This window comes from Protomyces lactucae-debilis (genome assembly GCF_002105105.1).
Source record: "Protomyces lactucae-debilis strain 12-1054 chromosome Unknown BCR37scaffold_3, whole genome shotgun sequence".
In the NCBI taxonomy this organism is placed as follows: domain Eukaryota; kingdom Fungi; phylum Ascomycota; class Taphrinomycetes; order Taphrinales; family Protomycetaceae; genus Protomyces; species Protomyces lactucae-debilis.
In genome coordinates, this window is record NW_024467995.1 from 502,520 (window position 1) to 528,741 (window position 26,222).

At 51.5% G+C, this 26,222-nt stretch overlaps 12 protein-coding genes across 12 annotated transcripts; 6 read left to right on the plus strand and 6 right to left on the minus strand.

Annotated features, from left to right (window-relative positions):
• Positions 1 to 94: 94 nt before the first annotated feature.
• Positions 95 to 454, plus strand: BCR37DRAFT_376919 (uncharacterized protein; the record flags this gene model as incomplete). The annotated part of the gene is made up of 1 exon (XM_040868696.1): positions 95 to 454. The coding sequence occupies one exon, from the start codon at positions 95 to 97 to the stop codon at positions 452 to 454; it is 360 nt and encodes a 119-aa protein (XP_040727524.1).
• A 153-nt stretch (positions 455 to 607) lies between these two features.
• On the plus strand, positions 608 to 1,147 carry BCR37DRAFT_376920 (uncharacterized protein; the record flags this gene model as incomplete). The annotated part of the gene is made up of 1 exon (XM_040868697.1): positions 608 to 1,147. A coding segment is annotated over one exon (467 nt), but the record flags the coding sequence as incomplete, so codon positions are not given.
• Positions 1,148 to 1,833: 686 nt separating this feature from the next.
• On the minus strand, positions 1,834 to 3,646 carry BCR37DRAFT_376923 (uncharacterized protein). The gene has a single exon (XM_040868698.1). It carries the CDS (start codon positions 3,486 to 3,488, stop codon positions 3,207 to 3,209), a length of 282 nt encoding a protein of 93 aa, XP_040727526.1. The 5' UTR covers positions 3,489 to 3,646; the 3' UTR covers positions 1,834 to 3,206.
• Positions 3,647 to 4,987: 1,341 nt separating this feature from the next.
• On the plus strand, positions 4,988 to 5,908 carry BCR37DRAFT_391131 (uncharacterized protein; the record flags this gene model as incomplete). Its single annotated transcript, XM_040870963.1, has 1 exon — positions 4,988 to 5,908. One exon carries the CDS (start codon positions 4,988 to 4,990, stop codon positions 5,906 to 5,908), a length of 921 nt encoding a protein of 306 aa, XP_040727527.1.
• Positions 5,909 to 7,426: 1,518 nt separating this feature from the next.
• On the minus strand, positions 7,427 to 8,569 carry BCR37DRAFT_376925 (uncharacterized protein). Its single transcript, XM_040868699.1, has one exon. The coding sequence runs from the start codon at positions 8,400 to 8,402 to the stop codon at positions 8,121 to 8,123; it is 282 nt and encodes a 93-aa protein (XP_040727528.1). The 5' UTR covers positions 8,403 to 8,569; the 3' UTR covers positions 7,427 to 8,120.
• Positions 8,570 to 9,899: 1,330 nt separating this feature from the next.
• Positions 9,900 to 11,273, plus strand: BCR37DRAFT_385798 (uncharacterized protein; the record flags this gene model as incomplete). Its single annotated transcript, XM_040870387.1, has 1 exon — positions 9,900 to 11,273. One exon carries the CDS (start codon positions 9,900 to 9,902, stop codon positions 11,271 to 11,273), a length of 1,374 nt encoding a protein of 457 aa, XP_040727529.1.
• Positions 11,274 to 12,334: 1,061 nt separating this feature from the next.
• BCR37DRAFT_376926 (uncharacterized protein) lies at positions 12,335 to 13,477 on the minus strand. The gene has a single exon (XM_040868700.1). It carries the CDS (start codon positions 13,308 to 13,310, stop codon positions 13,029 to 13,031), a length of 282 nt encoding a protein of 93 aa, XP_040727530.1. The 5' UTR covers positions 13,311 to 13,477; the 3' UTR covers positions 12,335 to 13,028.
• A 1,333-nt stretch (positions 13,478 to 14,810) lies between these two features.
• BCR37DRAFT_391132 (uncharacterized protein) lies at positions 14,811 to 16,965 on the plus strand (the record flags this gene model as incomplete). The annotated part of the gene is made up of 2 exons (XM_040870964.1): positions 14,811 to 15,751; positions 16,788 to 16,965. 2 exons carry the CDS (start codon positions 14,811 to 14,813, stop codon positions 16,963 to 16,965), a joined length of 1,119 nt encoding a protein of 372 aa, XP_040727531.1.
• A 1,961-nt stretch (positions 16,966 to 18,926) lies between these two features.
• Positions 18,927 to 21,350, minus strand: BCR37DRAFT_332769 (muts domain V-domain-containing protein; the record flags this gene model as incomplete). Its single annotated transcript, XM_040867073.1, has 1 exon — positions 18,927 to 21,350. A coding segment is annotated over one exon (2,424 nt), but the record flags the coding sequence as incomplete, so codon positions are not given.
• Positions 21,351 to 21,802: 452 nt separating this feature from the next.
• Positions 21,803 to 22,663, minus strand: BCR37DRAFT_407092 (uncharacterized protein; the record flags this gene model as incomplete). Its single annotated transcript, XM_040872117.1, has 1 exon — positions 21,803 to 22,663. A coding segment is annotated over one exon (573 nt), but the record flags the coding sequence as incomplete, so codon positions are not given.
• Positions 22,664 to 22,794: 131 nt separating this feature from the next.
• Positions 22,795 to 24,606, minus strand: BCR37DRAFT_401977 (WD40-repeat-containing domain protein; the record flags this gene model as incomplete). Its single annotated transcript, XM_040871877.1, has 2 exons — positions 22,795 to 23,067; positions 23,110 to 24,606. The coding sequence occupies 2 exons, from the start codon at positions 24,604 to 24,606 to the stop codon at positions 22,795 to 22,797; spliced, it is 1,770 nt and encodes a 589-aa protein (XP_040727534.1).
• Positions 24,607 to 24,756: 150 nt separating this feature from the next.
• On the plus strand, positions 24,757 to 25,666 carry BCR37DRAFT_376932 (glutathione S-transferase). Its single transcript, XM_040868701.1, has one exon. The coding sequence runs from the start codon at positions 24,854 to 24,856 to the stop codon at positions 25,463 to 25,465; it is 612 nt and encodes a 203-aa protein (XP_040727535.1). The 5' UTR covers positions 24,757 to 24,853; the 3' UTR covers positions 25,466 to 25,666.
• Positions 25,667 to 26,222: the final 556 nt, after the last annotated feature.

The window sequence follows — 26,222 nt, forward strand, 5'->3', positions numbered from 1 at the left end:
AACGTTCTGCATTGATGCTACAAACCTTCTGCGGCTATGACGCTGCGCAGATAGGGGCCAGGTCTACGGCGTCAACTTCAAGGCGGCAGAGGTCATGCCTTTTCAGACACTCGCGGCGACGCATGCGCCACCAGCGAGATTACACTTCACAAGACCGCTTTCCACATCAGGACAGCTATCCTCTCGCGAGAGGCTCTGGCGGCTGTTGCACGCGGCCTTGCAATCACACATACACTCACAGGATCACTTGCGGCAGACTGCGTTCTGTGCAAGACCAGTGCGCTTTTCAACTGCAGCGAAAATTTTTCACTCGCAGTCATCTACGACAGAAATCGCATCAGCCGAAGTCCTAAGCCGAGGCCTGCATTATCTTGTCAACTCGCAGTCTTATTGTACCGCGACCCATTCACTCCACTTGCCAGGAACTTGTGGAGAGACTCAAAGGGTGTTTTAGCGGGTATGCCGCAGGAAAGGAGTAGCTTGCTGCTTCAAGGCCTGTAGGAGAATCCCGCACTGTTCGTCTGTTCTTCCTTTTCACAGACGTTCGTGAAGTCATTCATTTCATCCTACCATTTACATTCTAGACTCATAGCTACTTGATAGCTTTGAATGCAAATATATAAAAAAAAAATGCTACAAACCTTCTGCGGCTATGACGCTGCGCAGATAGGGGCCAGGTCTACGGCGTCAACTTCAAGGCGGCCTCCAGAGGTCATGCCTTTTCAGACACTCGCGGCGACGCATGCGCCACCAGCGAGATTACACTTCACAAGACCGCTTTCCACATCAGGACAGCTATCCTCTCGCGAGAGGCTCTGGCGGCTGTTGCACGCGGCCTTGCAATCACACATACACTCACAGGATCACTTGCGGCAGACTGCGTTCTGTGCAAGACCAGTGCGCTTTTCAACTGCAGCGAAAATTTTTCACTCGCAGTCATCTACGACAGAAATCGCATCAGCCGAAGTCCTAAGCCGAGGCCTGCATTATCTTGTCAACTCGCAGTCTTATTGTACCGCGACCCATTCACTCCACTTGCCAGGAACTTGTGGAGAGACTCAAAGGGTGTTTTAGCGGGTATGCCGCAGGAAAGGAGTAGCTTGCTGCTTCAAGGCCTGTAGGAGAATCCCGCACTGTTCGTCTGTTCTTCCTTTTCACAGACGTTCGTGAAGTCATTCATTTCATCCTACCATTTACATTCTAGACTCATAGCTACTTGATAGCTTTGAATGCAAATATATAAAAAAAAAAATAACAAATCCTCACTTGAGAACAACTATGAACTAGAAACACTGCTGACTAAGCGTATCAACTGTACGGGTGATGAGCTCGAGACGCCCGAGCACCTCTTTGTACTCTGTCCGGTCGCGAAAGAGATCTGGTCGGCCGTTCTACCTCGGCAACCTCCAACCTACATCGACATCGTCTGCCCCGAAGTCAGCAAAGATGATCGTGACCTGATCATGACCTACGCTGCCACTGTACACGGCATCTGGAGACTCTCAAGGTCTCGCCGATTCAGGAAAACGGGCTTGACTTCACCACTGACGCAAAGAGAGATCACGAGGGTGATCAAAGACACAAAAACGCTGTGCGCTCGCGCGCGCGCGTAACTCGAAGGGTGTTTTAGCGGGTGTGCTTGTTGAAGTCTTCACTTCTTCAGCCAGTCCCGCACTGTTAGTCGCCCCACTGGGCAGCTTTCGTGAGATAAAGCTCATTTCATCCTACTTATTCAACCATAGCTATAGTCTATAGCAATGAAGGAAATATAAAAAAAAAAACGATTTTGAAAATTGGCTTATAAGTATCATCTATACTTCATGCCGACAAGCCTCAATTCACAGAAAGATTGTCAAAAACCACCACAGGATCCACTATCTAGGTGAATACGATCTCTTTCTTGTCTTTAATCGATTAGGATCTGCTTGTAAAGTCCAGTTGGCTTTGCAGTCTGAGATCGCAATGTCTTGTGTCTGCAAAAACGCCGACCTGTCGCTCGTACCAGCGCAGCTTCATGGCTTGCTCTCATACTCTTTCTCAAGACTGCTGTACATCTACTTCCAGTGCTTGAAGAAATCCGTTCTTCGATAAAGCCTTGTTGATGCGAACAAAACTTGACTATGCAGTCCTCAAGTGGAAGATATACGGGCCGTTTGTGTACTTTGCCGTCGCGTCGTAGCAGGCAAAATACAGATAACAGTAAGACACGCTGGCTTTATGCGTATCAACAATTGGTTATGCGTCAATTTGTGTTGCCCAGACAAGCATGAGCCCTCAAAGCGCTTTTCCCGACTGTCACAATGAAGCTTGCGCCTGTCGAACCTCAGAGTCTGCCTCTTGAACTGTTGAGCGCAGAAGATGCGACGGTGTCTGTCCAGGACCCTTCCGTGTGCAAAGGATCGCTTACTTCCAGGTCGTTTTGCCAGTAGAGATGAGGCGTGAGTGGCAATCTCGATGTGTGCAATCCTTCTAGTTGCACCACAAAGATTGCCGTGAGGCAAGATTCCCTTTTGCGACTTGATGTATCAGTCCGTCCATAGAACGAGATGTAGTCCGTCGGCGACACAACAATCATCGGTACTGTTGAACGCCGACTTGCGTGTATTTGTGCACTCGGCCAGTCAACAGTATTGAGACCATCATTTTCATCATCCCCTTACATGAGGTTACCCACCTCCATATCGACCCACTTGGGATCGCCTTTATTGTCTTGTTTCCACAAGGTATGCTGACCAGTACAGCTTGGGATGTCGTACCGACAAGGTCGGTCATTGCCCAGTCTCTGCATCGTCGAGCAAAAGTTCGGTAGCGGTTACCGGGCTCAGGGACGCTTGGCATAGACGGAAAGTCTTGGTATTTGACTCAAGTCATATTGCGTACTGCGCGCTTGCTTTGAAAAGCAGTGCATAGCGTGTCGGTATAGAGTCCAGAGCAGGCGGGTATTTGCAAGTCAGAGCATTGTTGATAGTGGGCTATCGTTGCGAGCATGTCTGCCAATGTTGGACCTCCACTGAGCCGATCTGCCATCGCACCTCAGGCTGCCACAGGCTCAGTCGCAATACTTGCATTGTTTGGCATGTTTCACCTGCAATGCCAGTGGCTACTTGAGGAAACTGAATGACATCTACTGCAGGGCGGCGACGAAGGCATGCGAAGTGATGTTGTGGCTCAAAACACCTGGTCCTTGACATAATGGCCAATCTTAGTCAACGTCGAATGTACCATTGCAGCAGATGTGAGGAGAACGCACGATCTGACCACAAAGACAGGGCAGGAAGCGTCAGGCTGGGTGATGCGATGGTCTGGCCGTTGCACAGCTTAAAACTTGAAGCAGAGACTGTACAGCGTCGAATGTGGCTCGAGGTAGTCGTGTCATAGCGCATGAAGAAGCAGGAGTGCCCCAAAGTAGAGCGCTGGATAGCCATCCAGCACATGACAAGGACTTTGGTTCTACCAGGTGTGCGTATGCCGGCAGTATGCATGACCATGTGCTCCTCTCCATACCCAGGTTCCTTTACCAACACTCGCTTTGAGCATGGTCCGGTGATGTCAGACACAGCTGTAGGTCGCAGAGTGTACTTATCGTGCACAGACCATCAGCGAACTCATGAAGTGTATATGTATGATGTAGTCTCTGTACTCGCGAATCTACGCAATGTGGTGTTGAGAGCAACACCACCGAGTGTAGCTCAGCTGCCACCACACTGACCACACCGCCTGCAGGACCATGTACAGTCTCTTCTTCGCCTGAAGCGCCCTCACTCATGACTATGCCCGATCTCGAAAGTGATAGGTGCAAAAGCTTCGCACAGCGTATCAATGGGCCAATGACAATGGCACATGAAACTCATCTCAAGCTTGCACCTCGGCTTTGATGCCCTCGCTTCAATCTGCATACGCACCTCACGAGCACTCAGTGCATCGATGTCGTGCCATAGCCCTCTGCATCTCCCTTTCACCCGGGCTTGTACTAGTGTCTACAGCTGCAGGCCACTACATTCACTTCTCGTCGATTCCTGCATCCCTCTGTGGAAGTCATAAACACAACTGCAAGCAGTATCTAGCCCGGGCTCGATTTATCTTCCGACGCTGCATCCGCATTCACATCGCTTCTTGATGGCCACATACGAGACAGTCTCGCTTCTTGACATAATCGCCATAGGCATTGCAGCATCGGCCAATCTCACAAGCCCGCAAGGACCTTCTCACTCTCTTTCCTTCTGTCATGCCAGCTGTGACTCCTGGCTCCTTTTGCGCATCAATCTAGCGTGCCCGACAATGCTGGCACCCAACGCAGGTCTAGGCCCTCCATGTCATGTCCGCGGAAAATTTTAGCAAACATCTACTACAGCAACTTGCTCCGGATCGCGGCTGATCCTACGGGAATAGTGCGTGGAAATAGGGATGACGTGGATGACGAGATGTCAACTTGCCAAGCACAAGCAAATTGGGAAGTGCAAATAGGACTGCTACGGATGAGGAGCAGAGTAGAGGCTCATACTACCTGTCAGTACCTGAAAGCAAATTCAGGGGTAGCCATTACGTCAAGCGCGCGCTACGTGGACAGTCTGGCACAGAGATGCAATAGCAAGTCAAGCCATGTGACTGGGTACTTAACCGCTCAACCTGATCAGTTTTTCCGAACGTTTGGCTCAATTTGTACAGCTTCGTGGTCATGGCTAGAGGGCCCGTTGCCGATATCTTCTTGAATTTGAGTCGCAAGTCATCAGCTCTCACGTCTATGTGGAAGAGTCCGCCTTCAAGCGCTCCGCAAAGGGGTCAGCGTTTCCTTTCCGCCTACTAATAGGCATTCTGCGCGGAAGCCCTTGCTGCGCTTCCGAATCAAAGAGCCCCTGAGGAAGTGATTGACTCCTGATGCTGAAGCAAAAGTCTGACGTGGCCCTTTGGCTTTCTCGCTCATCTCGATTACAACTGCAAGGTCGCGGTGAAGACACCCGAGCTACGCCTTCACAACAGACAAACCATCATGTTTCATGCCCTCCAGCGCATCAATCTCAGCGCTCTCGTGGTCTTGTTGGTTCTGGTCCTTGCGACTCGTTCTGTTAACCCTTTCAAGGGCAAAAATAAGGCAGTATCTGGGGGCGATGCAGCCGGTGAGCTCATGTCGAGGGAGCTGGAATTCATTCTCTCCACAGAATTCCCTGTCATCGATTCAGAGCAGTGCGAAAAAAGATGCCGGGATATAATGGAAAAATACAAAGAGGCTCGCTCGGAGATCAAAGCTGGTCCCTATGCTCATGATCGATGCAATCTTGGTTGGATGTACTTCGGCTGGCGATTCTCCTTAGGCAATTTGCCATTCGACGTCAGACTGTTCAGCGATCAGACGAAGGCGTTAGTTGGCGAGCTTCAACAAATGAACGGAGAAGCAGGCATCAGACCAAGCGAACCAAGTTCAGTGCATGGCAAGGGAAAAGAACCGATGCATTCCGAGCTCGTTCCCAGATTCGAAAACAACACGCTGTCGGTCTACATCGATAGACTCTGGGATCAAATCGATAGGGCTGTTGATTGGGTTCGTTTCAAAACTCCAGTTCCAGAACCTGGAAACTTTCCAGCAATTAAGCCTGCAATTGGCCATTGTTCAGCTTTACTTTTTGCCTCGACAGCTTCGTGCTCTACGGCCTCATCAAGTCAAGCGAACTTACTCCCTCTCAAATACCTTTTGACAGCAATCACGGCTCAGTTTTGGCGTGCAAGTGATATTGGCAAAGCAAGAAGGGAGGAAGCTCACCAAGCTGCAGAGGCTGAACGTCGCAAAAGAGCAGAAGAGAAGAAGGATGGCAAACGAGCAGGAGCAAAGAAGGGTAGCAAACCAGCAAAAGAAGACCCGAGGATGTGTACATGCGACATTGGCATTGTTGTTGAGGATGCTTTTTGTGAATGAAGAGGACTGCGACCCACTGATGTTTTGCCGAGAGATTCACCAGCGGCATCCCGCAATATGCTTTGATGTGGCTGAAGCGCCTGAACGGCGGTCCAGGTGATCGAGGGATAGTTGCGCATGCACCGAAAAAAATATGACATCAAAAATCATCCCAGCCCAGACACGGTGATCAGGAAGCAAAGGCCGTCAAGAGCTTCGATGGTAATCAAAAATGATGGTCCCTTCGCACTTTTCATGGCCCAGTCATTTGGCGGACTCTGGGAGAAGCCTTTTCCAATATCGGACCCGCCACTCCTAGATAAGACGCGGAGAAGATACCGCTCCAGGACCTAACACAATTATTTGGACTCGAGAGCCTTTCTCTGCAACAATATTGGACAACGCTGTACACCTGCTTGGTTCTTATGCAGCATTGGGTCTTCAGGAAAGTGGACCATTCAGGGATGCTAGACGCTGAAATGTCACGGACCAGTCTGCTCACCATCTGATCCACCCTCAAGAGCCATCTGATCCTACTACACTGCGTTACTCGTACGGAGATTCTTCAGTTTACGCCTCTATTATTCGTCAACCACACTCCGCTCAACAATAGCTTCTTCAATCTGGCCTCCGATCTCCCATGTCCTTCTATTCCTTCTCAAGTCTTTTCCATAGGTCTGGCAAGGCAGCTTCGGACATAGAAGAGCCTCTAGCTTTGTCCTTTGCTCCTTGGTCAGTAATTTAGCTATTAGCAACTACTTTTCTCTTTTTGTACTTGCTGCGGAGACTACTACCTAGTGCTCTCCCCGTCAAAGAGCTCCCGACCAAGATAAGTCCCTGCCTGGTCGTTCCATGAAGTCGCCATCTTTTCCGCGCCCCATACCTGTATGGTCAGCAGAGTTGGCTCAGTGATTGACGCTTGCAATCATGGGCCTTTGCAGTGCATTCTGCTAGTTTCTTAACATTCCTTGTCTATTCATGCCCAATGATCATGAATTCATGGATCGGTGGGTTTCGCTATAGATGACTTTCCTTGCTATAGATAAGTGACAGACTAGTCCCGAGTCCGACATAAACTCAGTGATCGTTTCCTCAAGATCAACTTGTATGGCGTCCATGTAGCACTTGGCAAATTACACATCCCTTCGACCCTCCAACGCTTCCACCATCTTTTGCCCTCTTTGTCGGCAAAGGCCAAGAGCAATTCTTGCGGACCAGCAAGCTCGGCAACATTGGGCTCGTATAACCTACCGACATAAACAGCAGCGAACTTGTAAAGAGATGTCATGTGGCCATTGGCTTCAAGGGAGTGCACGAAGCAGCACGAAGCAGCACGAGGCAGCACGATGCAGCATTGCAAGCCTGGATGGTAAGCAAGGCTAGAGCAGTGCGCCACAAACGGCGTCAAGCACTCTAACCGCATGAGAATGGACAGCACGACAAATTCCACAGCAGGTTCATCCATCGTGCTTGTCCCTGAGTAAATTTTGTCAAGAATGACGAGCGAATCGGCAGTCGCAACCAGGTCGGCGAGTCGCCCGCACCAAGACGACAGTAAATATCATTGACCAGGGTTCTTGCGGACTGTGCGGACTGTGCAGGCACATAGCATCGAATATGCGCAAGAATAGTCAACAGCGCCTTTCATGTTTGGACCAGCGATGAGTAGCATGCATGCCTCGACCAGCAAGCGATTGACATTGTCTGGAGCAGATATCCCCACCATGCATTGCAGAAGAGTACGTGACGCGTCTGAGTCTAGTGTGGGTGCGCCTTGAAACAAATCTGGGCAGACATAGCCTCGAGTTTGAGCGACGGATGCCAGGCTTGGCAAGCAGTGCAATACAGCTGTGAGACAAGCCAAGATTCATAGTAGCGCATCGTAGTGCTCAACATGGTACTGGACAATTGCATCGTAATGCTTCATAGCACGCTACTTGTCTCAGATGCAGCGGCATCGCGCAATCCACTGAGCTGCAGTACGATCGCAAAGCGACTGATCCATAAGCCAGGCCTGATGAGAGATGCTGCGTGCATTCATTGACAAACAGGATCGCACCTCAGGCTGCCACAGGCTCAGTCGCAATACTTGCATTGTTTGGCATGTTTCACCTGCAATGCCAGTGGCTACTTGAGGAAACTGAATGACATCTACTGCAGGGCGGCGACGAAGGCATGCGAAGTGATGTTGTGGCTCAAAACACCTGGTCCTTGACATAATGGCCAATCTTAGTCAACGTCGAATGTACCATTGCAGCAGATGTGAGGAGAACGCACGATCTGACCACAAAGACAGGGCAGGAAGCGTCAGGCTGGGTGATGCGATGGTCTGGCCGTTGCACAGCTTAAAACTTGAAGCAGAGACTGTACAGCGTCGAATGTGGCTCGAGGTAGTCGTGTCATAGCGCATGAAGAAGCAGGAGTGCCCCAAAGTAGAGCGCTGGATAGCCATCCAGCACATGACAAGGACTTTGGTTCTACCAGGTGTGCGTATGCCGGCAGTATGCATGACCATGTGCTCCTCTCCATACCCAGGTTCCTTTACCAACACTCGCTTTGAGCATGGTCCGGTGATGTCAGACACAGCTGTAGGTCGCAGAGTGTACTTATCGTGCACAGACCATCAGCGAACTCATGAAGTGTATATGTATGATGTAGTCTCTGTACTCGCGAATCTACGCAATGTGGTGTTGAGAGCAACACCACCGAGTGTAGCTCAGCTGCCACCACACTGACCACACCGCCTGCAGGACCATGTACAGTCTCTTCTTCGCCTGAAGCGCCCTCACTCATGACTATGCCCGATCTCGAAAGTGATAGGTGCAAAAGCTTCGCACAGCGTATCAATGGGCCAATGACAATGGCACATGAAACTCATCTCAAGCTTGCACCTCGGCTTTGATGCCCTCGCTTCAATCTGCATACGCACCTCACGAGCACTCAGTGCATCGATGTCGTGCCATAGCCCTCTGCATCTCCCTTTCACCCGGGCTTGTACTAGTGTCTACAGCTGCAGGCCACTACATTCACTTCTCGTCGATTCCTGCATCCCTCTGTGGAAGTCATAAACACAACTGCAAGCAGTATCTAGCCCGGGCTCGTTTCATCTTCCGACGCTGCATCCGCATTCACATCGCTTCTTGATGGCCACATACGAGACAGTCTCGCTTCTTGACATAATCGCCATAGGCATTGCAGCATCGGCCAATCTCACAAGCCCGCAAGGACCTTCTCACTCTCTTTCCTTCTGTCATGCCAGCTGTGACTCCTGGCTCCTTTTGCGCATCAATCTAGCGTGCCCGACAATGCTGGCACCCAACGCAGGTCTAGGCCCTCCATGTCATGTCCGCGGAAAATTTTAGCAAACATCTACTACAGCAACTTGCTCCGGATCGCGGCTGATCCTACGGGAATAGTGCGTGGAAATAGGGATGACGTGGATGACGAGATGTCAACTTGCCAAGCACAAGCAAATTGGGAAGTGCAAATAGGACTGCTACGGATGAGGAGCAGAGTAGAGGCTCATACTACCTGTCAGTACCTGAAAGCAAATTCAGGGTAGCCATTACGTCAAGCGCGCGCTACGTGGACAGTCTGGCACAGAGATGCAATAGCAAGTCAAGCCATGTGACTGGGTACTTAACCGCTCAACCTGATCAGTTTTTCCGAACGTTTGGCTCAATTTGTACAGCTTCGTGGTCATGGCTAGAGGGCCCGTTGCCGATATCTTCTTGAATTTGAGTCGCAAGTCATCAGCTCTCACGTCTATGTGGAAGAGTCGCCTTCAAGCGCTCCGCAAAGGGGTCAGCGTTTCCTTTCCGCCTACTAATAGGCATTCTGCGCGGAAGCCCTTGCTGCGCTTCCGAATCAAAGAGCCCCTGAGGAAGTGATTGACTCCTGATGCTGAAGCAAAAGTCTGACGTGGCCCTTTGGCTTTCTCGCTCATCTCGATTACAACTGCAAGGTCGCGGTGAAGACACCCGAGCTACGCCTTCACAACAGACAAACCATCATGTTTCATGCCCTCCAGCGCATCAATCTCAGCGCTCTCGTGGTCTTGTTGGTTCTGGTCCTTGCGACTCGTTCTGTTAACCCTTTCAAGGGCAAAAATAAGGCAGTATCTGGGGGCGATGCAGCCGGTGAGCTCATGTCGAGGGAGCTGGAATTCATTCTCTCCACAGAATTCCCTGTCATCGATTCAGAGCAGTGCGAAAAAAGATGCCGGGATATAATGGAAAAATACAAAGAGGCTCGCTCGGAGATCAAAGCTGGTCCCTATGCTCATGATCGATGCAATCTTGGTTGGATGTACTTCGGCTGGCGATTCTCCTTAGGCAATTTGCCATTCGACGTCAGACTGTTCAGCGATCAGACGAAGGCGTTAGTTGGCGAGCTTCAACAAATGAACGGAGAAGCAGGCATCAGACCAAGCGAACCAAGTTCAGTGCATGGCAAGGGAAAAGAACCGATGCATTCCGAGCTCGTTCCCAGATTCGAAAACAACACGCTGTCGGTCTACATCGATAGACTCTGGGATCAAATCGATAGGGCTGTTGATTGGGTTCGTTTCAAAACTCCAGTTCCAGAACCTGGAAACTTTCCAGCAATTAAGCCTGCAATTGGCCATTGTTCAGCTTTACTTTTTGCCTCGACAGCTTCGTGCTCTACGGCCTCATCAAGTCAAGCGAACTTACTCCCTCTCAAATACCTTTTGACAGCAATCACGGCTCAGTTTTGGCGTGCAAGTGATATTGGCAAAGCAAGAAGGGAGGAAGCTCACCAAGCTGCAGAGGCTGAACGTCGCAAAAGAGCAGAAGAGAAGAAGGATGGCAAACGAGCAGGAGCAAAGAAGGGTAGCAAACCAGCAAAAGAAGACCCGAGGATGTGTACATGCGACATTGGCATTGTTGTTGAGGATGCTTTTGTGAATGAAGAGGACTGCGACCCACTGATGTTTGCCGAGAGATTCACCAGCGGCATCCCGCAATATGCTTTGATGTGGCTGAAGCGCCTGAACGGCGGTCCAGGTGATCGAGGGATAGTTGCGCATGCACCGAAAAAATATGACATCAAAAATCATCCCAGCCCAGACACGGTGATCAGGAAGCAAAGGCCGTCAAGAGCTTCGATGGTAATCAAAAATGATGGTCCCTTCGCACTTTTCATGGCCCAGTCATTTGGCGGACTCTGGGAGAAGCCTTTTCCAATATCGGACCCGCCACTCCTAGATAAGACGCGGAGAAGATACCGCTCCAGGACCTACACAATTATTTGGACTCGAGAGCCTTTCTCTGCAACAATATTGGACAACGCTGTACACCTGCTTGGTTCTTATGCAGCATTGGGTCTTCAGGAAAGTGGACCATTCAGGGATGCTAGACGCTGAAATGTCACGGACCAGTCTGCTCACCATCTGATCCACCCTCAAGAGCCATCTGATCCTACTACACTGCGTTACTCGTACGGAGATTCTTCAGTTTACGCCTCTATTATTCGTCAACCACACTCCGCTCAACAATAGCTTCTTCAATCTGGCCTCCGATCTCCCATGTCCTTCTATTCCTTCTCAAGTCTTTTCCATAGGTCTGGCAAGGCAGCTTCGGACATAGAAGAGCCTCTAGCTTTGTCCTTTGCTCCTTGGTCAGTAATTTAGCTATTAGCAACTACTTTTCTCTTTTTGTACTTGCTGCGGAGACTACTACCTAGTGCTCTCCCCGTCAAAGAGCTCCCGACCAAGATAAGTCCCTGCCTGGTCGTTCCATGAAGTCGCCATCTTTTCCGCGCCCCATACCTGTATGGTCAGCAGAGTTGGCTCAGTGATTGACGCTTGCAATCATGGGCCTTTGCAGTGCATTCTGCTAGTTTCTTAACATTCCTTGTCTATTCATGCCCAATGATCATGAATTCATGGATCGGTGGGTTTCGCTATAGATGACTTTCCTTGCTATAGATAAGTGACAGACTAGTCCCGAGTCCGACATAAACTCAGTGATCGTTTCCTCAAGATCAACTTGTATGGCGTCCATGTAGCACTTGGCAAATTACACATCCCTTCGACCCTCCAACGCTTCCACCATCTTTTGCCCTCTTTGTCGGCAAAGGCCAAGAGCAATTCTTGCGGACCAGCAAGCTCGGCAACATTGGGCTCGTATAACCTACCGACATAAACAGCAGCGAACTTGTAAAGAGATGTCATGTGGCCATTGGCTTCAAGGGAGTGCACGAAGCAGCACGAAGCAGCACGAGGCAGCACGATGCAGCATTGCAAGCCTGGATGGTAAGCAAGGCTAGAGCAGTGCGCCACAAACGGCGTCAAGCACTCTAACCGCATGAGAATGGACAGCACGACAAATTCCACAGCAGGTTCATCCATCGTGCTTGTCCCTGAGTAAATTTTGTCAAGAATGACGAGCGAATCGGCAGTCGCAACCAGGTCGGCGAGTCGCCCGCACCAAGACGACAGTAAATATCATTGACCAGGGTTCTTGCGGACTGTGCGGACTGTGCAGGCACATAGCATCGAATATGCGCAAGAATAGTCAACAGCGCCTTTCATGTTTGGACCAGCGATGAGTAGCATGCATGCCTCGACCAGCAAGCGATTGACATTGTCTGGAGCAGATATCCCCACCATGCATTGCAGAAGAGTACGTGACGCGTCTGAGTCTAGTGTGGGTGCGCCTTGAAACAAATCTGGGCAGACATAGCCTCGAGTTTGAGCGACGGATGCCAGGCTTGGCAAGCAGTGCAATACAGCTGTGAGACAAGCCAAGATTCATAGTAGCGCATCGTAGTGCTCAACATGGTACTGGACAATTGCATCGTAATGCTTCATAGCACGCTACTTGTCTCAGATGCAGCGGCATCGCGCAATCCACTGAGCTGCAGTACGATCGCAAAGCGACTGATCCATAAGCCAGGCCTGATGAGAGATGCTGCGTGCATTCATTGACAAACAGGATCGCACCTCAGGCTGCCACAGGCTCAGTCGCAATACTTGCATTGTTTGGCATGTTTCACCTGCAATGCCAGTGGCTACTTGAGGAAACTGAATGACATCTACTGCAGGGCGGCGACGAAGGCATGCGAAGTGATGTTGTGGCTCAAAACACCTGGTCCTTGACATAATGGCCAATCTTAGTCAACGTCGAATGTACCATTGCAGCAGATGTGAGGAGAACGCACGATCTGACCACAAAGACAGGGCAGGAAGCGTCAGGCTGGGTGATGCGATGGTCTGGCCGTTGCACAGCTTAAAACTTGAAGCAGAGACTGTACAGCGTCGAATGTGGCTCGAGGTAGTCGTGTCATAGCGCATGAAGAAGCAGGAGTGCCCCAAAGTAGAGCGCTGGATAGCCATCCAGCACATGACAAGGACTTTGGTTCTACCAGGTGTGCGTATGCCGGCAGTATGCATGACCATGTGCTCCTCTCCATACCCAGGTTCCTTTACCAACACTCGCTTTGAGCATGGTCCGGTGATGTCAGACACAGCTGTAGGTCGCAGAGTGTACTTATCGTGCACAGACCATCAGCGAACTCATGAAGTGTATATGTATGATGTAGTCTCTGTACTCGCGAATCTACGCAATGTGGTGTTGAGAGCAACACCACCGAGTGTAGCTCAGCTGCCACCACACTGACCACACCGCCTGCAGGACCATGTACAGTCTCTTCTTCGCCTGAAGCGCCCTCACTCATGACTATGCCCGATCTCGAAAGTGATAGGTGCAAAAGCTTCCGCACAGCGTATCAATGGGCCAATGACAATGGCACATGAAACTCATCTCAAGCTTGCACCTCGGCTTTGATGCCCTCGCTTCAATCTGCATACGCACTCACGAGCACTCAGTGCATCGATGTCGTGCCATAGCCCTCTGCATCTCCCTTTCACCCGGGCTTGTACTAGTGTCTACAGCTGCAGGCCACTACATTCACTTCTCGTCGATTCCTGCATCCCTCTGTGGAAGTCATAAACACAACTGCAAGCAGTATCTAGCCCGGGCTCGTTTCATCTTCCGACGCTGCATCCGCATTCACATCGCTTCTTGATGGCCACATACGAGACAGTCTCGCTTCTTGACATAATCGCCATAGGCATTGCAGCATCGGCCAATCTCACAAGCCCGCAAGGACCTTCTCACTCTCTTTCCTTCTGTCATGCCAGCTGTGACTCCTGGCTCCTTTTGCGCATCAATCTAGCGTGCCCGACAATGCTGGCACCCAACGCAGGTCTAGGCCCTCCATGTCATGTCCGCGGAAAATTTTAGCAAACATCTACTACAGCAACTTGCTCCGGATCGCGGCTGATCCTACGGGAATAGTGCGTGGAAATAGGGATGACGTGGATGACGAGATGTCAACTTGCCAAGCACAAGCAAATTGGGAAGTGCAAATAGGACTGCTACGGATGAGGAGCAGAGTAGAGGCTCATACTACCTGTCAGTACCTGAAAGCAAATTCAGGGGTAGCCATTACGTCAAGCGCGCGCTACGTGGACAGTCTGGCACAGAGATGCAATAGCAAGTCAAGCCATGTGACTGGGTACTTAACCGCTCAACCTGATCAGTTTTTCCGAACGTTTGGCTCAATTTGTACAGCTTCGTGGTCATGGCTAGAGGGCCCGTTGCCGATATCTTCTTGAATTTGAGTCGCAAGTCATCAGCTCTCACGTCTATGTGGAAGAGTCCGCCTTCAAGCGCTCCGCAAAGGGGTCAGCGTTTCCTTTCCGCCTACTAATAGGCATTCTGCGCGGAAGCCCCTTGCTGCGCTTCCGAATCAAAGAGCCCCTGAGGAAGTGATTGACTCCTGATGCTGAAGCAAAAGTCTGACGTGGCCCTTTGGCTTTCTCGCTCATCTCGATTACAACTGCAAGGTCGCGGTGAAGACACCCGAGCTACGCCTTCACAACAGACAAACCATCATGTTTCATGCCCTCCAGCGCATCAATCTCAGCGCTCTCGTGGTCTTGTTGGTTCTGGTCCTTGCGACTCGTTCTGTTAACCCTTTCAAGGGCAAAAATAAGGCAGTATCTGGGGGCGATGCAGCCGGTGAGCTCATGTCGAGGGAGCTGGAATTCATTCTCTCCACAGAATTCCCTGTCATCGATTCAGAGCAGTGCGAAAAAAGATGCCGGGATATAATGGAAAAATACAAAGAGGCTCGCTCGGAGATCAAAGCTGGTCCCTATGCTCATGATCGATGCAATCTTGGTTGGATGTACTTCGGCTGGCGATTCTCCTTAGGCAATTTGCCATTCGACGTCAGACTGTTCAGCGATCAGACGAAGGCGTTAGTTGGCGAGCTTCAACAAATGAACGGAGAAGCAGGCATCAGACCAAGCGAACCAAGTTCAGTGCATGGCAAGGGAAAAGAACCGATGCATTCCGAGCTCGTTCCCAGATTCGAAAACAACACGCTGTCGGTCTACATCGATAGACTCTGGGATCAAATCGATAGGGCTGTTGATTGGGTTCGTTTCAAAACTCCAGTTCCAGAACCTGGAAACTTTCCAGCAATTAAGCCTGCAATTGGCCATTGTTCAGCTTTACTTTTTGCCTCGACAGCTTCGTGCTCTACGGCCTCATCAAGTCAAGCGAACTTACTCCCTCTCAAATACCTTTTGACAGCAATCACGGCTCAGTTTTGGCGTGCAAGTGATATTGGCAAAGCAAGAAGGGAGGAAGCTCACCAAGCTGCAGAGGCTGAACGTCGCAAAAGAGCAGAAGAGAAGAAGGATGGCAAACGAGCAGGAGCAAAGAAGGGTAGCAAACCAGCAAAAGAAGACCCGAGGATGTGTACATGCGACATTGGCATTGTTGTTGAGGATGCTTTTGTGAATGAAGAGGACTGCGACCCACTGATGTTTGCCGAGAGATTCACCAGCGGCATCCCGCAATATGCTTTGATGTGGCTGAAGCGCCTGAACGGCGGTCCAGGTGATCGAGGGATAGTTGCGCATGCACCGAAAAAATATGACATCAAAAATCATCCCAGCCCAGACACGGTGATCAGGAAGCAAAGGCCGTCAAGAGCTTCGATGGTAATCAAAAATGATGGTCCCTTCGCACTTTTCATGGCCCAGTCATTTGGCGGACTCTGGGAGAAGCCTTTTCCAATATCGGACCCGCCACTCCTAGATAAGACGCGGAGAAGATACCGCTCCAGGACCTACACAATTATTTGGACTCGAGAGCCTTTCTCTGCAACAATATTGGACAACGCTGTACACCTGCTTGGTTCTTATGCAGCATTGGGTCTTCAGGAAAGTGGACCATTCAGGGATGCTAGACGCTGAAATGTCACGGACCAGTCTGCTCACCATCTGATCCACCCTCAAGAGCCATCTGATCCTACTACACTGCGTTACTCGTACGGAGATTCTTCAGTTTACGCCTCTATTATTCGTCAACCACACTCCGCTCAACAATAGCTTCTTCAATCTGGCCTCCGATCTCCCATGTCCTTCTATTCCTTCTCAAGTCTTTTCCATAGGTCTGGCAAGGCAGCTTCGGACATAGAAGAGCCTCTAGCTTTGTCCTTTGCTCCTTGGTCAGTAATTTAGCTATTAGCAACTACTTTTCTCTTTTTGTACTTGCTGCGGAGACTACTACCTAGTGCTCTCCCCGTCAAAGAGCTCCCGACCAAGATAAGTCCCTGCCTGGTCGTTCCATGAAGTCGCCATCTTTTCCGCGCCCCATACCTGTATGGTCAGCAGAGTTGGCTCAGTGATTGACGCTTGCAATCATGGGCCTTTGCAGTGCATTCTGCTAGTTTCTTAACATTCCTTGTCTATTCATGCCCAATGATCATGAATTCATGGATCGGTGGGTTTCGCTATAGATGACTTTCCTTGCTATAGATAAGTGACAGACTAGTCCCGAGTCCGACATAAACTCAGTGATCGTTTCCTCAAGATCAACTTGTATGGCGTCCATGTAGCACTTGGCAAATTACACATCCCTTCGACCCTCCAACGCTTCCACCATCTTTTGCCCTCTTTGTCGGCAAAGGCCAAGAGCAATTCTTGCGGACCAGCAAGCTCGGCAACATTGGGCTCGTATAACCTACCGACATAAACAGCAGCGAACTTGTAAAGAGATGTCATGTGGCCATTGGCTTCAAGGGAGTGCACGAAGCAGCACGAAGCAGCACGAGGCAGCACGATGCAGCATTGCAAGCCTGGATGGTAAGCAAGGCTAGAGCAGTGCGCCACAAACGGCGTCAAGCACTCTAACCGCATGAGAATGGACAGCACGACAAATTCCACAGCAGGTTCATCCATCGTGCTTGTCCCTGAGTAAATTTTGTCAAGAATGACGAGCGAATCGGCAGTCGCAACCAGGTCGGCGAGTCGCCCGCACCAAGACGACAGTAAATATCATTGACCAGGGTTCTTGCGGACTGTGCGGACTGTGCAGGCACATAGCATCGAATATGCGCAAGAATAGTCAACAGCGCCTTTCATGTTTGGACCAGCGATGAGTAGCACGCATGCCTCGACCAGCAAGCGATTGACATTGTCTGGAGCAGATATTCCCACCATGCATTGCAGAAGAGTACGTGACGCGTCTGAGTCTAGTGTGGGTGCGCCTTCAAACAGATCTGGGCAGACATAGCCTCGAGTTTGAGCGACGGAGGCCAGGCTTTGCAAGCAGTGCAATACAGTTGTGAGACAAGCCAGGATCCAAAGCAGCGCATAGTAGTGCTCAACATGGTACTGGACAATCGCATCGTAATGCTTCATAGCACGCTCCTTGTCTCAGATGCAGCGGCATCGCGCAACTCACTCAGCTGCAGTATGATCGCATAGCGGCAGATCCATAAGCCAGACCTGATGAGGGATGCTGCGTGCTATTCTCGACAGACAGGATCGCGGACCGCCTCTTGGGGAAACTTCGATAGCAGCAAGACGACGATGCAGCTTAGCGGCTGCTGCATGACACTGTCTCCGAGTGTGTCGTGATGGGCCTGAAGGCGCAGAAGGCATGCTGAGCTCGTTGACGCATAGGTGTCGAGATGTCGCGGCGCACATCCCTGTAGTCGTCACTTCACCAAAGCGGGTTTGAAATGGCGCGAGTCTTGTGCGAGATCAATGGGATTGACATGTCATTGTGCAGTAGTGTTGATTGACGACCTCTTCCACGACGTTCTGCCGGTATTTGCTCCGTTTGGGATGCTTGTCAAGCTACGCAGTCACTGATCTTGGCATCACAGAAACCGCATCAATCTGCTGGGCTCCATGGTAGCAGTTAGCCCAGCCGCTCTGACAACTGCAGAGGGCACCTAGGCGTTCACTCGATCAGCACCTTGTAGATCAAGTCTACGCTAGCCAAACAAAGTTTGTGAGATGCTACTTGCAAGTCTTAGCTAGCATAGACAAAGCAATTGTGGTGGCAGCAGGAGAGGGCAAACGGCTCTTGTGACCTAGCGCGTGACTTCAAGTATCGAGACCGTGAGCCAAAGTAACGCAGGATATTGAGTATTTGGTCGGAGCTCGCTTATCGAGAGATGTCGAAGTCGTGTCTTCAAGCTCAAGAGCCTGATAGCCTTCAACAAGGCGCATCGAGACGAGAATGATAGAAAAGCTTGAGTAGGCGATTCTTTGATACAATCCTCGCCAAGTACGACTAGTCACCACAGAACAGGCTTGCTTGTGCTTGCATTGCAGCTATAGCCAATTGGCTAGCTTGATAGACATGTCCAGCAGTGCTGAGCTGTCTGTTCCGGTCCAAGCCTCTGACTCCGTCTGGAGCTCGATGTCGTAGCATTTTGGCTGCTTGGGCGAGTGTCAGGATCGCTACTCACACTTGCAACACCAAAATCAAACCAGCAGCTGATGGCCACCATGATGCTACACTTTCATTATAAGTCTCATACTAACACCCATTTCCGCTATTTTTCCGGTCTACTATCTATCATTGAGACGTGCAATCGCTTCTTACTCATGTCGGATGTCGCTTGTTTCCATTTTCCAGAATGACTATAGACCGAGGGCCATCTCGAGCATATCCTCGACGTCGGCACCCATGTGCACATCGAGCAAGCTCTTTGCAAACTGCCAGTCTCTTCGACTCGCCAACGCCTCTTCCATTTCTTTCCCCTTCTTGTCGGCAAGAGCCAAGAGAGATTCTGGCAGACCAGCAAGCTTGGCAACGTTGAGGCCATATGAGCGAGCAGCAATACCGGCAGCTAATTTGTAGAGGAATGTGATGCTGCCATTAGCCTCAACGTAGTCCATGTAACAACATTGCAAGCCAGGCCTTTCCTGCGCAACGTCGCCAAGGCTGGGATAATGCGTCACAAACAGCGTGCGGCACTTCAATTGAAGAAAGTGGGATAAGACACCATATGCCACAGCAAGACCATCCATCGTGCTAGTGCCTCGACCGACTTCATCTAGAATGACCAGCGATTTGGCAGTAGCGGCCTTCATAATATCGGCGCACTCGTGCAGTTCGACCATGAACGTACTTTCACGCGTGGCCAGTGAATCGCTGGCACCCATGCGACAATAGACGCCATCAACCAGCGTCAGTTTTGCAGACTCTGCGGGCACATAGCATCCAATCTGCGCAAGAATGGTCAACAGTGCCACCTGCTTGACAAAGGACGATTTGCCTCCCATGTTTGGACCCGTGATAAGAAGCGTACTTTTCTCTTTGCCAGGCAAGAGGCTGATGTCGTTTGGAACAAAGGCATCAACAATTCGTTGCAGGATTGGATGGGATGAACTCTTGAAGTCGAGCATGGGTGCGCCTTCCAGCAAATCTGGACAAACGTAGCCTTGCGTTCGGGAAACGGATGCGAGACTCTGTAGGCAATCGAGTTCTGCAACACAACTCACAATCCAGCGCAGCGTATCATAGTGCTCAGCAATGCGCTTCATATATGCTGCAAAAGCGGCGTCACATTCCATGGCGAGACTTTCTTTACGCTGGTCTCGCTCAGCAACCAGTCTTGTGATGCGCGGCGTATGAAAGCGTGAGCAAAACTTGGTGCCTGACATCTTTTTCCATTCCTTAGGGACGAGCTTGCAGGCATCATTCTTGAGCTCGATGAGGTAATCGATACCGGCGACAGAGACATAGTCTACGTGCTTCCTTTTGAGCGTTGCCTTAATCTCCTCGAGGTGCTCTTCTAGTTCAGTCTCGATAGCGAGGATGCCCAGTTTGTGATCGGAGATACCATCAAGAGCATCACTCTCTTTGAACATGGAAAACTTGTCGTCCTGCAGCGTTCTCTTCTCGTCAATTTCCCCAAGAAAAGACTCGACCAGCGCAGCTGTTTGCAAAGCGGAGAGCTTGTCGTTGAGCACGTCAAATGCGAACGCCTCCCTCGCATCGAAGCATTGGCCAAGCAATTGAAAACCTTTCAGCATGGCCAGGACTTCTGGTCTAGAGGCTTTGCCATAAAGGATCTTGGATAAGCTGCGATCCAGGTCTGGTAAACGTTTGAGCACGCCAAGAAGCTTTTCTGACTGCACAAACTGCGTGCCTTTGGCGTTGACTAGCTCGCTGACTGCCTTTTGACGCTCCTTCAAAGTAGGTAGATGAACTAGTGGTCGTGCAATCCAAGAATGGAGCAAACGCTTGCCAGGCGAGGTACGTGTGTGGTCCAGCATCCAAAAAAGCGTGCCATACTTGGCCCCATCTACTGAGTTGTGAAACAGCTCGAGGCTAGCGATTGTGGTCGCTGGAAGCTGCATGGACAGCTTACTTTCAAAGGGAATCAATGGGGTCGTCATGACCGTCGCAAGCTTGAACTCGGCCAAGTACAACTTGAGAGCTGCGAGACACGATCTGATGGCTTCGGGCAAATCATCTGGCTCGGCTTCACGCTTTGCAGAGATGAGTGAAGCAGACCCAAGGATGCGACGCGTCTTGGAGCATAGTTCCCCGACCGCCAAGACCTCTTTTACATCAAGCATCTGCAGCCTCCGTTCCAATTCATGCCGCATAGCAGTATCCGTGAATGTGTCGTACACGACTTCACTCGATTCAACGCGCACAGCGACAATGGCCAAGTCAACTTGCGCACGCTGGCCGACGCCGTCCTGTGCCTCGTCCTCTGGCAATACATCCTCGGCAATGGCTAGAATCCACCCACCCATGTCAGTATGGTCCAAATACGTGCCTTGTGTGTAGACCTCGCAAAGACGCCGCTCAAACGTTGTGTTCCGGTTATCCCCTGCTGCCTTGAGAGCAGCCGTTTCCATCTGGCGTACGACGCCAACCTTTTTGCCAGCCTTGACGAGACGATGTACATGGATATCAAGTCGAGGCACGGGAAAGCTGGCGGTGAGGTGGGCATGATCCATGAAGCAAGCGATGCCAAGAATCTCTGCACCTTGCTGCGCATCTGGGCCAAAGAAGCGAAATTTGTAGCCAACTTCAACGAGCAGCATCGTATCTGGGTTTGCTGCTTGTATTTGACTGACTTGCTCCTCGAGTGGCGTGAGCTTGACGGCCTTGGCTGGTGCTGGATCCTCTGTTCGACCAAAGCGCGACATTAGACTTGGCGCGTCTGTTTTTCGGCCTAGCTTTGCAACGAATCGCTCATGCAAAACATCCTTTGCAGGCGAAGATACTGGCTGTGTTGCGCTTTCCGTCGCATGCCACTGCTGTGTCCTGGCCGATGCAGGCTGTGGTGTTGGAGGCACAGGCGCTGCGGCGCGTGATGGCGCGGCCTTTTGTCGTTTTGCTGGAGGCGACGCTGTACTCGCATCTGCAGCTGGCTTGCGCTTGAAGAAGGCATTGAGCGTAGTCTGCTGCTGGCTCATGGCATGATTCTCGAGCGGCCGACCGGTTGCTGGCTCTCAAGTCGCGGTTGGTGTTGGTCTCAAATTTGAAAATTGACAAATGTCAGGCACAAAACCGAGCACTGCAAGCAGGATGCAGGCTACCGAGGGGCCTACAGCAGATACGGTAGGATGGCACGCCGGGATGGAGGCAGGTGAAGACCCTGTGTCGCATACCAGGCGTGGCCCAGAAGAGCACGCGGCAGCATCACCATCACTTCAAGGAAGACGAACCAGAAGCCAGCGTATGAGCCTGCATGGCCAATGAGTAGACCATAGCCGGTCCATTCGATCCACTCGCAAAGGTAGTGTGGGTAAGAGACGAGACTGAAGAGGCCGCCATGCGGTATGCCATACTTTTTGCTGCCTGGCTTAGACCGCAGCCTGGCAAGGATGCGGTCATGTTAGATGTTGCCAAATATGCCAACAGCAAAGACCAGCAGGGCCAATGTGGTCCTGAGACCACTCACGGACGGCAGCTTATGGACAGCCATTGCTTGTATAGTGCCATTACATAGCTGCCACAGCCCAGCTGATAGCACAACGCCAAGATGGGAATCGCTGTAGCTAGGCTGTACAAAAAGTGGGAAGAGGATCGAGCGATTCAGGTAGTGGAGCACGAACATGGCTGATGCCAATTGCTGGAGACCGCTCAGCGACGAACCATAGCTCAGCAATCTGTACAGGAAGCAAATAGGCCCAACGACCTCTTGTATCATGAATGAGGCGCGTCCTGGCAACGAGAAGCGTGAAGCAACGTTGAAGCGGCCAAAAGGTGCAGGCACCCAGTAGCTGATCGGGCCTGCTAGCGCATAGCATTTGAGGATTGTCCCATAAGGCGTGTCCATCTGTTCTTTTTGGTGGCCTCGAATGCCTCTGTAAGCTGTGCGGGTCTGGTCGAGATGTCTTGCATCACGCGACGTAGTTTCTATCCTCAACCCACACAAGCTCAAGGATGAACACTCAAGCTCGCAAAGAAGGCAGACCGCTCATCTCTACTGTTCCAAGCTATAACCCACCCTTTTGGGCTGAAGTCAAATGCTATGCTTGGCACATCCTGCCTTATTCAATACCATTCGTCATTGCTGCTTTCCTACTCCTCGTCCTTCTATGAACTTGTATCGCGCGACGGCTCAGCGCTCGACACAACAGTCGGCGCTATACGTCTCTTCTTTGCTGGAGGCTCATCGCCAATCGCTGTACTCGTGGGTGGGCGAGGTGACGAGGTATATTTTGCCGCGAGAGGCGCAGGCGCGACAGTCCCTGGTGCCGGTTGACCTGTGCTGCTAGTCAAGGAGCTTTGAGCTGGGATGGTGCCAGAAGCAGGTGTCGCCGGAGGTGTTTGCAGCGCGCCCAGTGGGCTCGGTATCGCTGCATGGTCCTTGCCACTGGATGCCACAGAGTTGCTGCGGGCGGGCGAGACTGCGCGTTCAGGCATGGTGAATTCTTGCTTAGTTGGCTTCACGAAGGGTGGATTCTCGTAGACCTGGCCAAGCTCACCTGGCTCAAATACACATGCAGAGCAGTAGCCGTCTGTTGAACTCATCAGCAGCGTATGACCGTCTGGCGTCCAAGTCAAATCGGTAAAGGTGGCATAGTGCAAGTTGGATAAGACCGCGAGAGGGTGCAGTTGCTGAGTATTGTAGATCAAGACGGACTCTTGAGTTGCGACAGCATAGACAATGGCATACGGCAGGTGGAATGCATCGCTCACTGGACCACCCTCTGCACTCGACGCCGAGGTCTCTGCAGGTGGCAGCTGGTGCATCTCTTCGCTGGAAGAAGAGTCCATGGTTGCATGTACCGTTGGTTGTGGCGCACGCAGCTTGAAGACCTTGGGGCAGCAGCGAATCGCAATGGCAGGTTTCTTCTGATTTGGGAGGTGCGCAACGGGCGGCTTGTGGAAACCAGCGCGGGTGTAGATGTAGACTGTGTCAACCGTCTCTTCTCCCTTGTGGATCCCGGCTGGCACGAGTAGCAGACTGCCGTCGGGTGAGAAAGTCAAACGGCGAAAGAAGGAAAGAAGCGCTTCATCATGGAACAGGACGCTTGACTTGGGTTTTGCTGGTGAGCCCATGACTGCGGGGAGTGGTACTACCGGCGCTGGACTTGGTGAGCGACCTCGATTGCTCTCGTTGAAGGAAGAGCGCCTTGATGGCGTGATGGCCGGCGGCCGCATCATGCTGAGTGTCGGGGTTCCTGGCGCGCTAGGCGAGGGACTCGCAAGTGCTTCCACTGCAGGCGAGCCGAGCGCTGCAGGCACTCGCTTGGAGAAGCCAGGGAGCACCATCTTGCTGGATGTCTGAGCATTTGTGACATGTACGCCGTCTTTTGTCTTGAGGTTGTAGACGTTGAGAGAGCGGTCGCTAGACTGCGTGGCGACGTACTCGTTTAGCGGGTCCCATGCGACGCCTTGCACATAATGGGAGTGTTCCGCAATCTGCCTGACGCATTGTCCATCCCTTGCATCGTAAATGCGAGCCACATTGTCCATTGCGCCTGTAATGAGGTAGCGTCCATCAGGTGACCATGCCAAGTCGTAGATTTCGGTACCTGATGCACTGCGACACGTTCTTAGCACCCGCCAAAACTCCTTGTCCTCTGAGGTGCTATTGTCCAAATCTTTTGGATCTTTTGCATCTGACGGTACCCAAATGATGACACAGCCGTCATCACCGGCGGAAGCAATGTGCTCGCCCTTTGGATCGAAGCGTACAGCGTTCACTGCACCGCCTGCATGGCGTTTGAGCGTCGAAAGGTGTGTCACTTTTGGGATGCTTTCTGTTGGCGTGAGCTCCCATACGTAAATGAGCCCATCTCCGCCAGCAGTAGCGAGTCTGCCGCGTCCGTGCGGTTCAAAGTGGCAGGAGTAAATGGGGGCCTCTTCGTGCCAGTGGATCTGGATGGCAGAGGCCTTCATTTAAGATGAGGAGACTTGAGAGCAGATCAGAAGCAAATGAGGTAGAAGCGACGAGTGAGCTAATTCGAGCCAGTCTCTTGCAGGCAGCAGTCTTCCAAGTTGGTCTTGGTTGTCGTTGTCGTTGTCGTCCAACTTCCCGCGACTTCCGTCTACACCCCGCAATTGACGAGCTCCGTCTACTCAAGTACTCGAGGAAACATCCAAGAGAGAGGCCTCGGCAGGTAGAACACATAAGATACAGTACACTATGCTCACTATTCACCACCTCGGCAACTCGCGGTCATTCCGCATTGTTTGGCTTCTCAACGAGCTCGCCTTGCCCTACACCCTCAAGTCCTACCCCCGCATCAACAACAAGGCCCCCGATGCCCTCAAGAGCCAGCACAAGCTCGGCAAAGCACCACTCCTCGAGGACAATGGCAAGCAGATTATCGAGTCTGGCAACATTGTCGAGTATCTCTATCGCAAAAAAGGCATTGAGATTAGCGACGAGGCTCGCATGTGGGTGCACTACGCCGAGTCCACTTTGATGGTCCATGCCCTAGCTGTTTTGTATGCACGTTGGTCGCTGCCAAACGATCCCGAGCAGTTGGCCAAGTGCGAGTCGTTCATGGGCATCAACGTCCAGCTTGATTTGGACTACGTGAATGCACACCTCGAGGGCCGCGACTTTCTTGAGGAGGGCACACTCACGGCCGCTGACATTATGCTTGCCTTTTCGTGCGAGATTGCCATTGTCCGCAAGCTAGGCACGGGAGGTAAGACATGGCCCAACGTCGAACGCTGGCTCAAGAGTCTTGCACAGCGCGAGGCGTACCGCAAGGCACAGAAGGAAGCTCAGCACGAGCTGTCTCTATAGCCTGCCGTATCTCTGTGTTTTTAAGCTTGTACTGTCGCACGAGTGCTGGGATGGAAGGGAGAGGGCTTGCAGCGCGTGAGCTAGGTGACGCTAGGCTGCGTTCTGTCAGTTCCCAAGAGTCTTGTGGCCTGTTCATGTAGTCTGTAGCTTCAGTCCGGTCTAGCCTGGTTCTATCAGTCCTTAGCAGTCTCTGGTCCGCCTCTTCCACAAGTAGTCCTTGGCTTGCTCGTTCAGCTCGTCGTCGTCTTTTGAAATTTGAAATTTGAGCAGAAAGCAGCGACGAGCTACTGCAGCAGAGTGAACGAGCAGCCCTGTCCATGTTGAAGCGGAAGAGAGTCCAGACAGAAGAGGAGAAGCAGGCCAGGATACAGGCAAAGCTGCATCATGCCCATGTCGAGTGTAGACGCGCAGTGAAAAAGTGTGTCGCCCTAGAGACCCGCAATGCAACCAAGCGATTGAAGCGCGCAGAGGAAGGAGACACAGAGAGGCTTGCACTGGAGCTGCAAAAGGCAAAGGAGCTTGCTGTTGAGCCGATTGCCGATTACGCGCTCAAGTTGCAGCTCGTCAAGGGCCATGCAGCTCTGCAAGAGATTTTGGCCCTCGACCCGGGCAAGGCGCCGCATGCGCAGGCTAGTGATGCAGAGAAGAATGTCGTGGCACGGATCTTGGGTATGAAGGCCCTGCGTGAGGCGATCGAAGCAGCGATAGGCACTGTTGAGCGGGCGGCCGGCATCTATCCAGCTAAGAAAGTCAAGAT

Excerpts from the sequence above, each read along its gene's own strand:
- BCR37DRAFT_376923 (XM_040868698.1), bottom strand. The coding sequence starts at position 3,488 with ATGGTCATGCATACTGCCGGCATACGCACACCTGGTAGAACCAAAGTC.
- BCR37DRAFT_376925 (XM_040868699.1), bottom strand. The coding sequence starts at position 8,402 with ATGGTCATGCATACTGCCGGCATACGCACACCTGGTAGAACCAAAGTC.
- BCR37DRAFT_376926 (XM_040868700.1), bottom strand. The coding sequence starts at position 13,310 with ATGGTCATGCATACTGCCGGCATACGCACACCTGGTAGAACCAAAGTC.
- BCR37DRAFT_376932 (XM_040868701.1), top strand. The coding sequence starts at position 24,854 with ATGCTCACTATTCACCACCTCGGCAACTCGCGGTCATTCCGCATTGTT.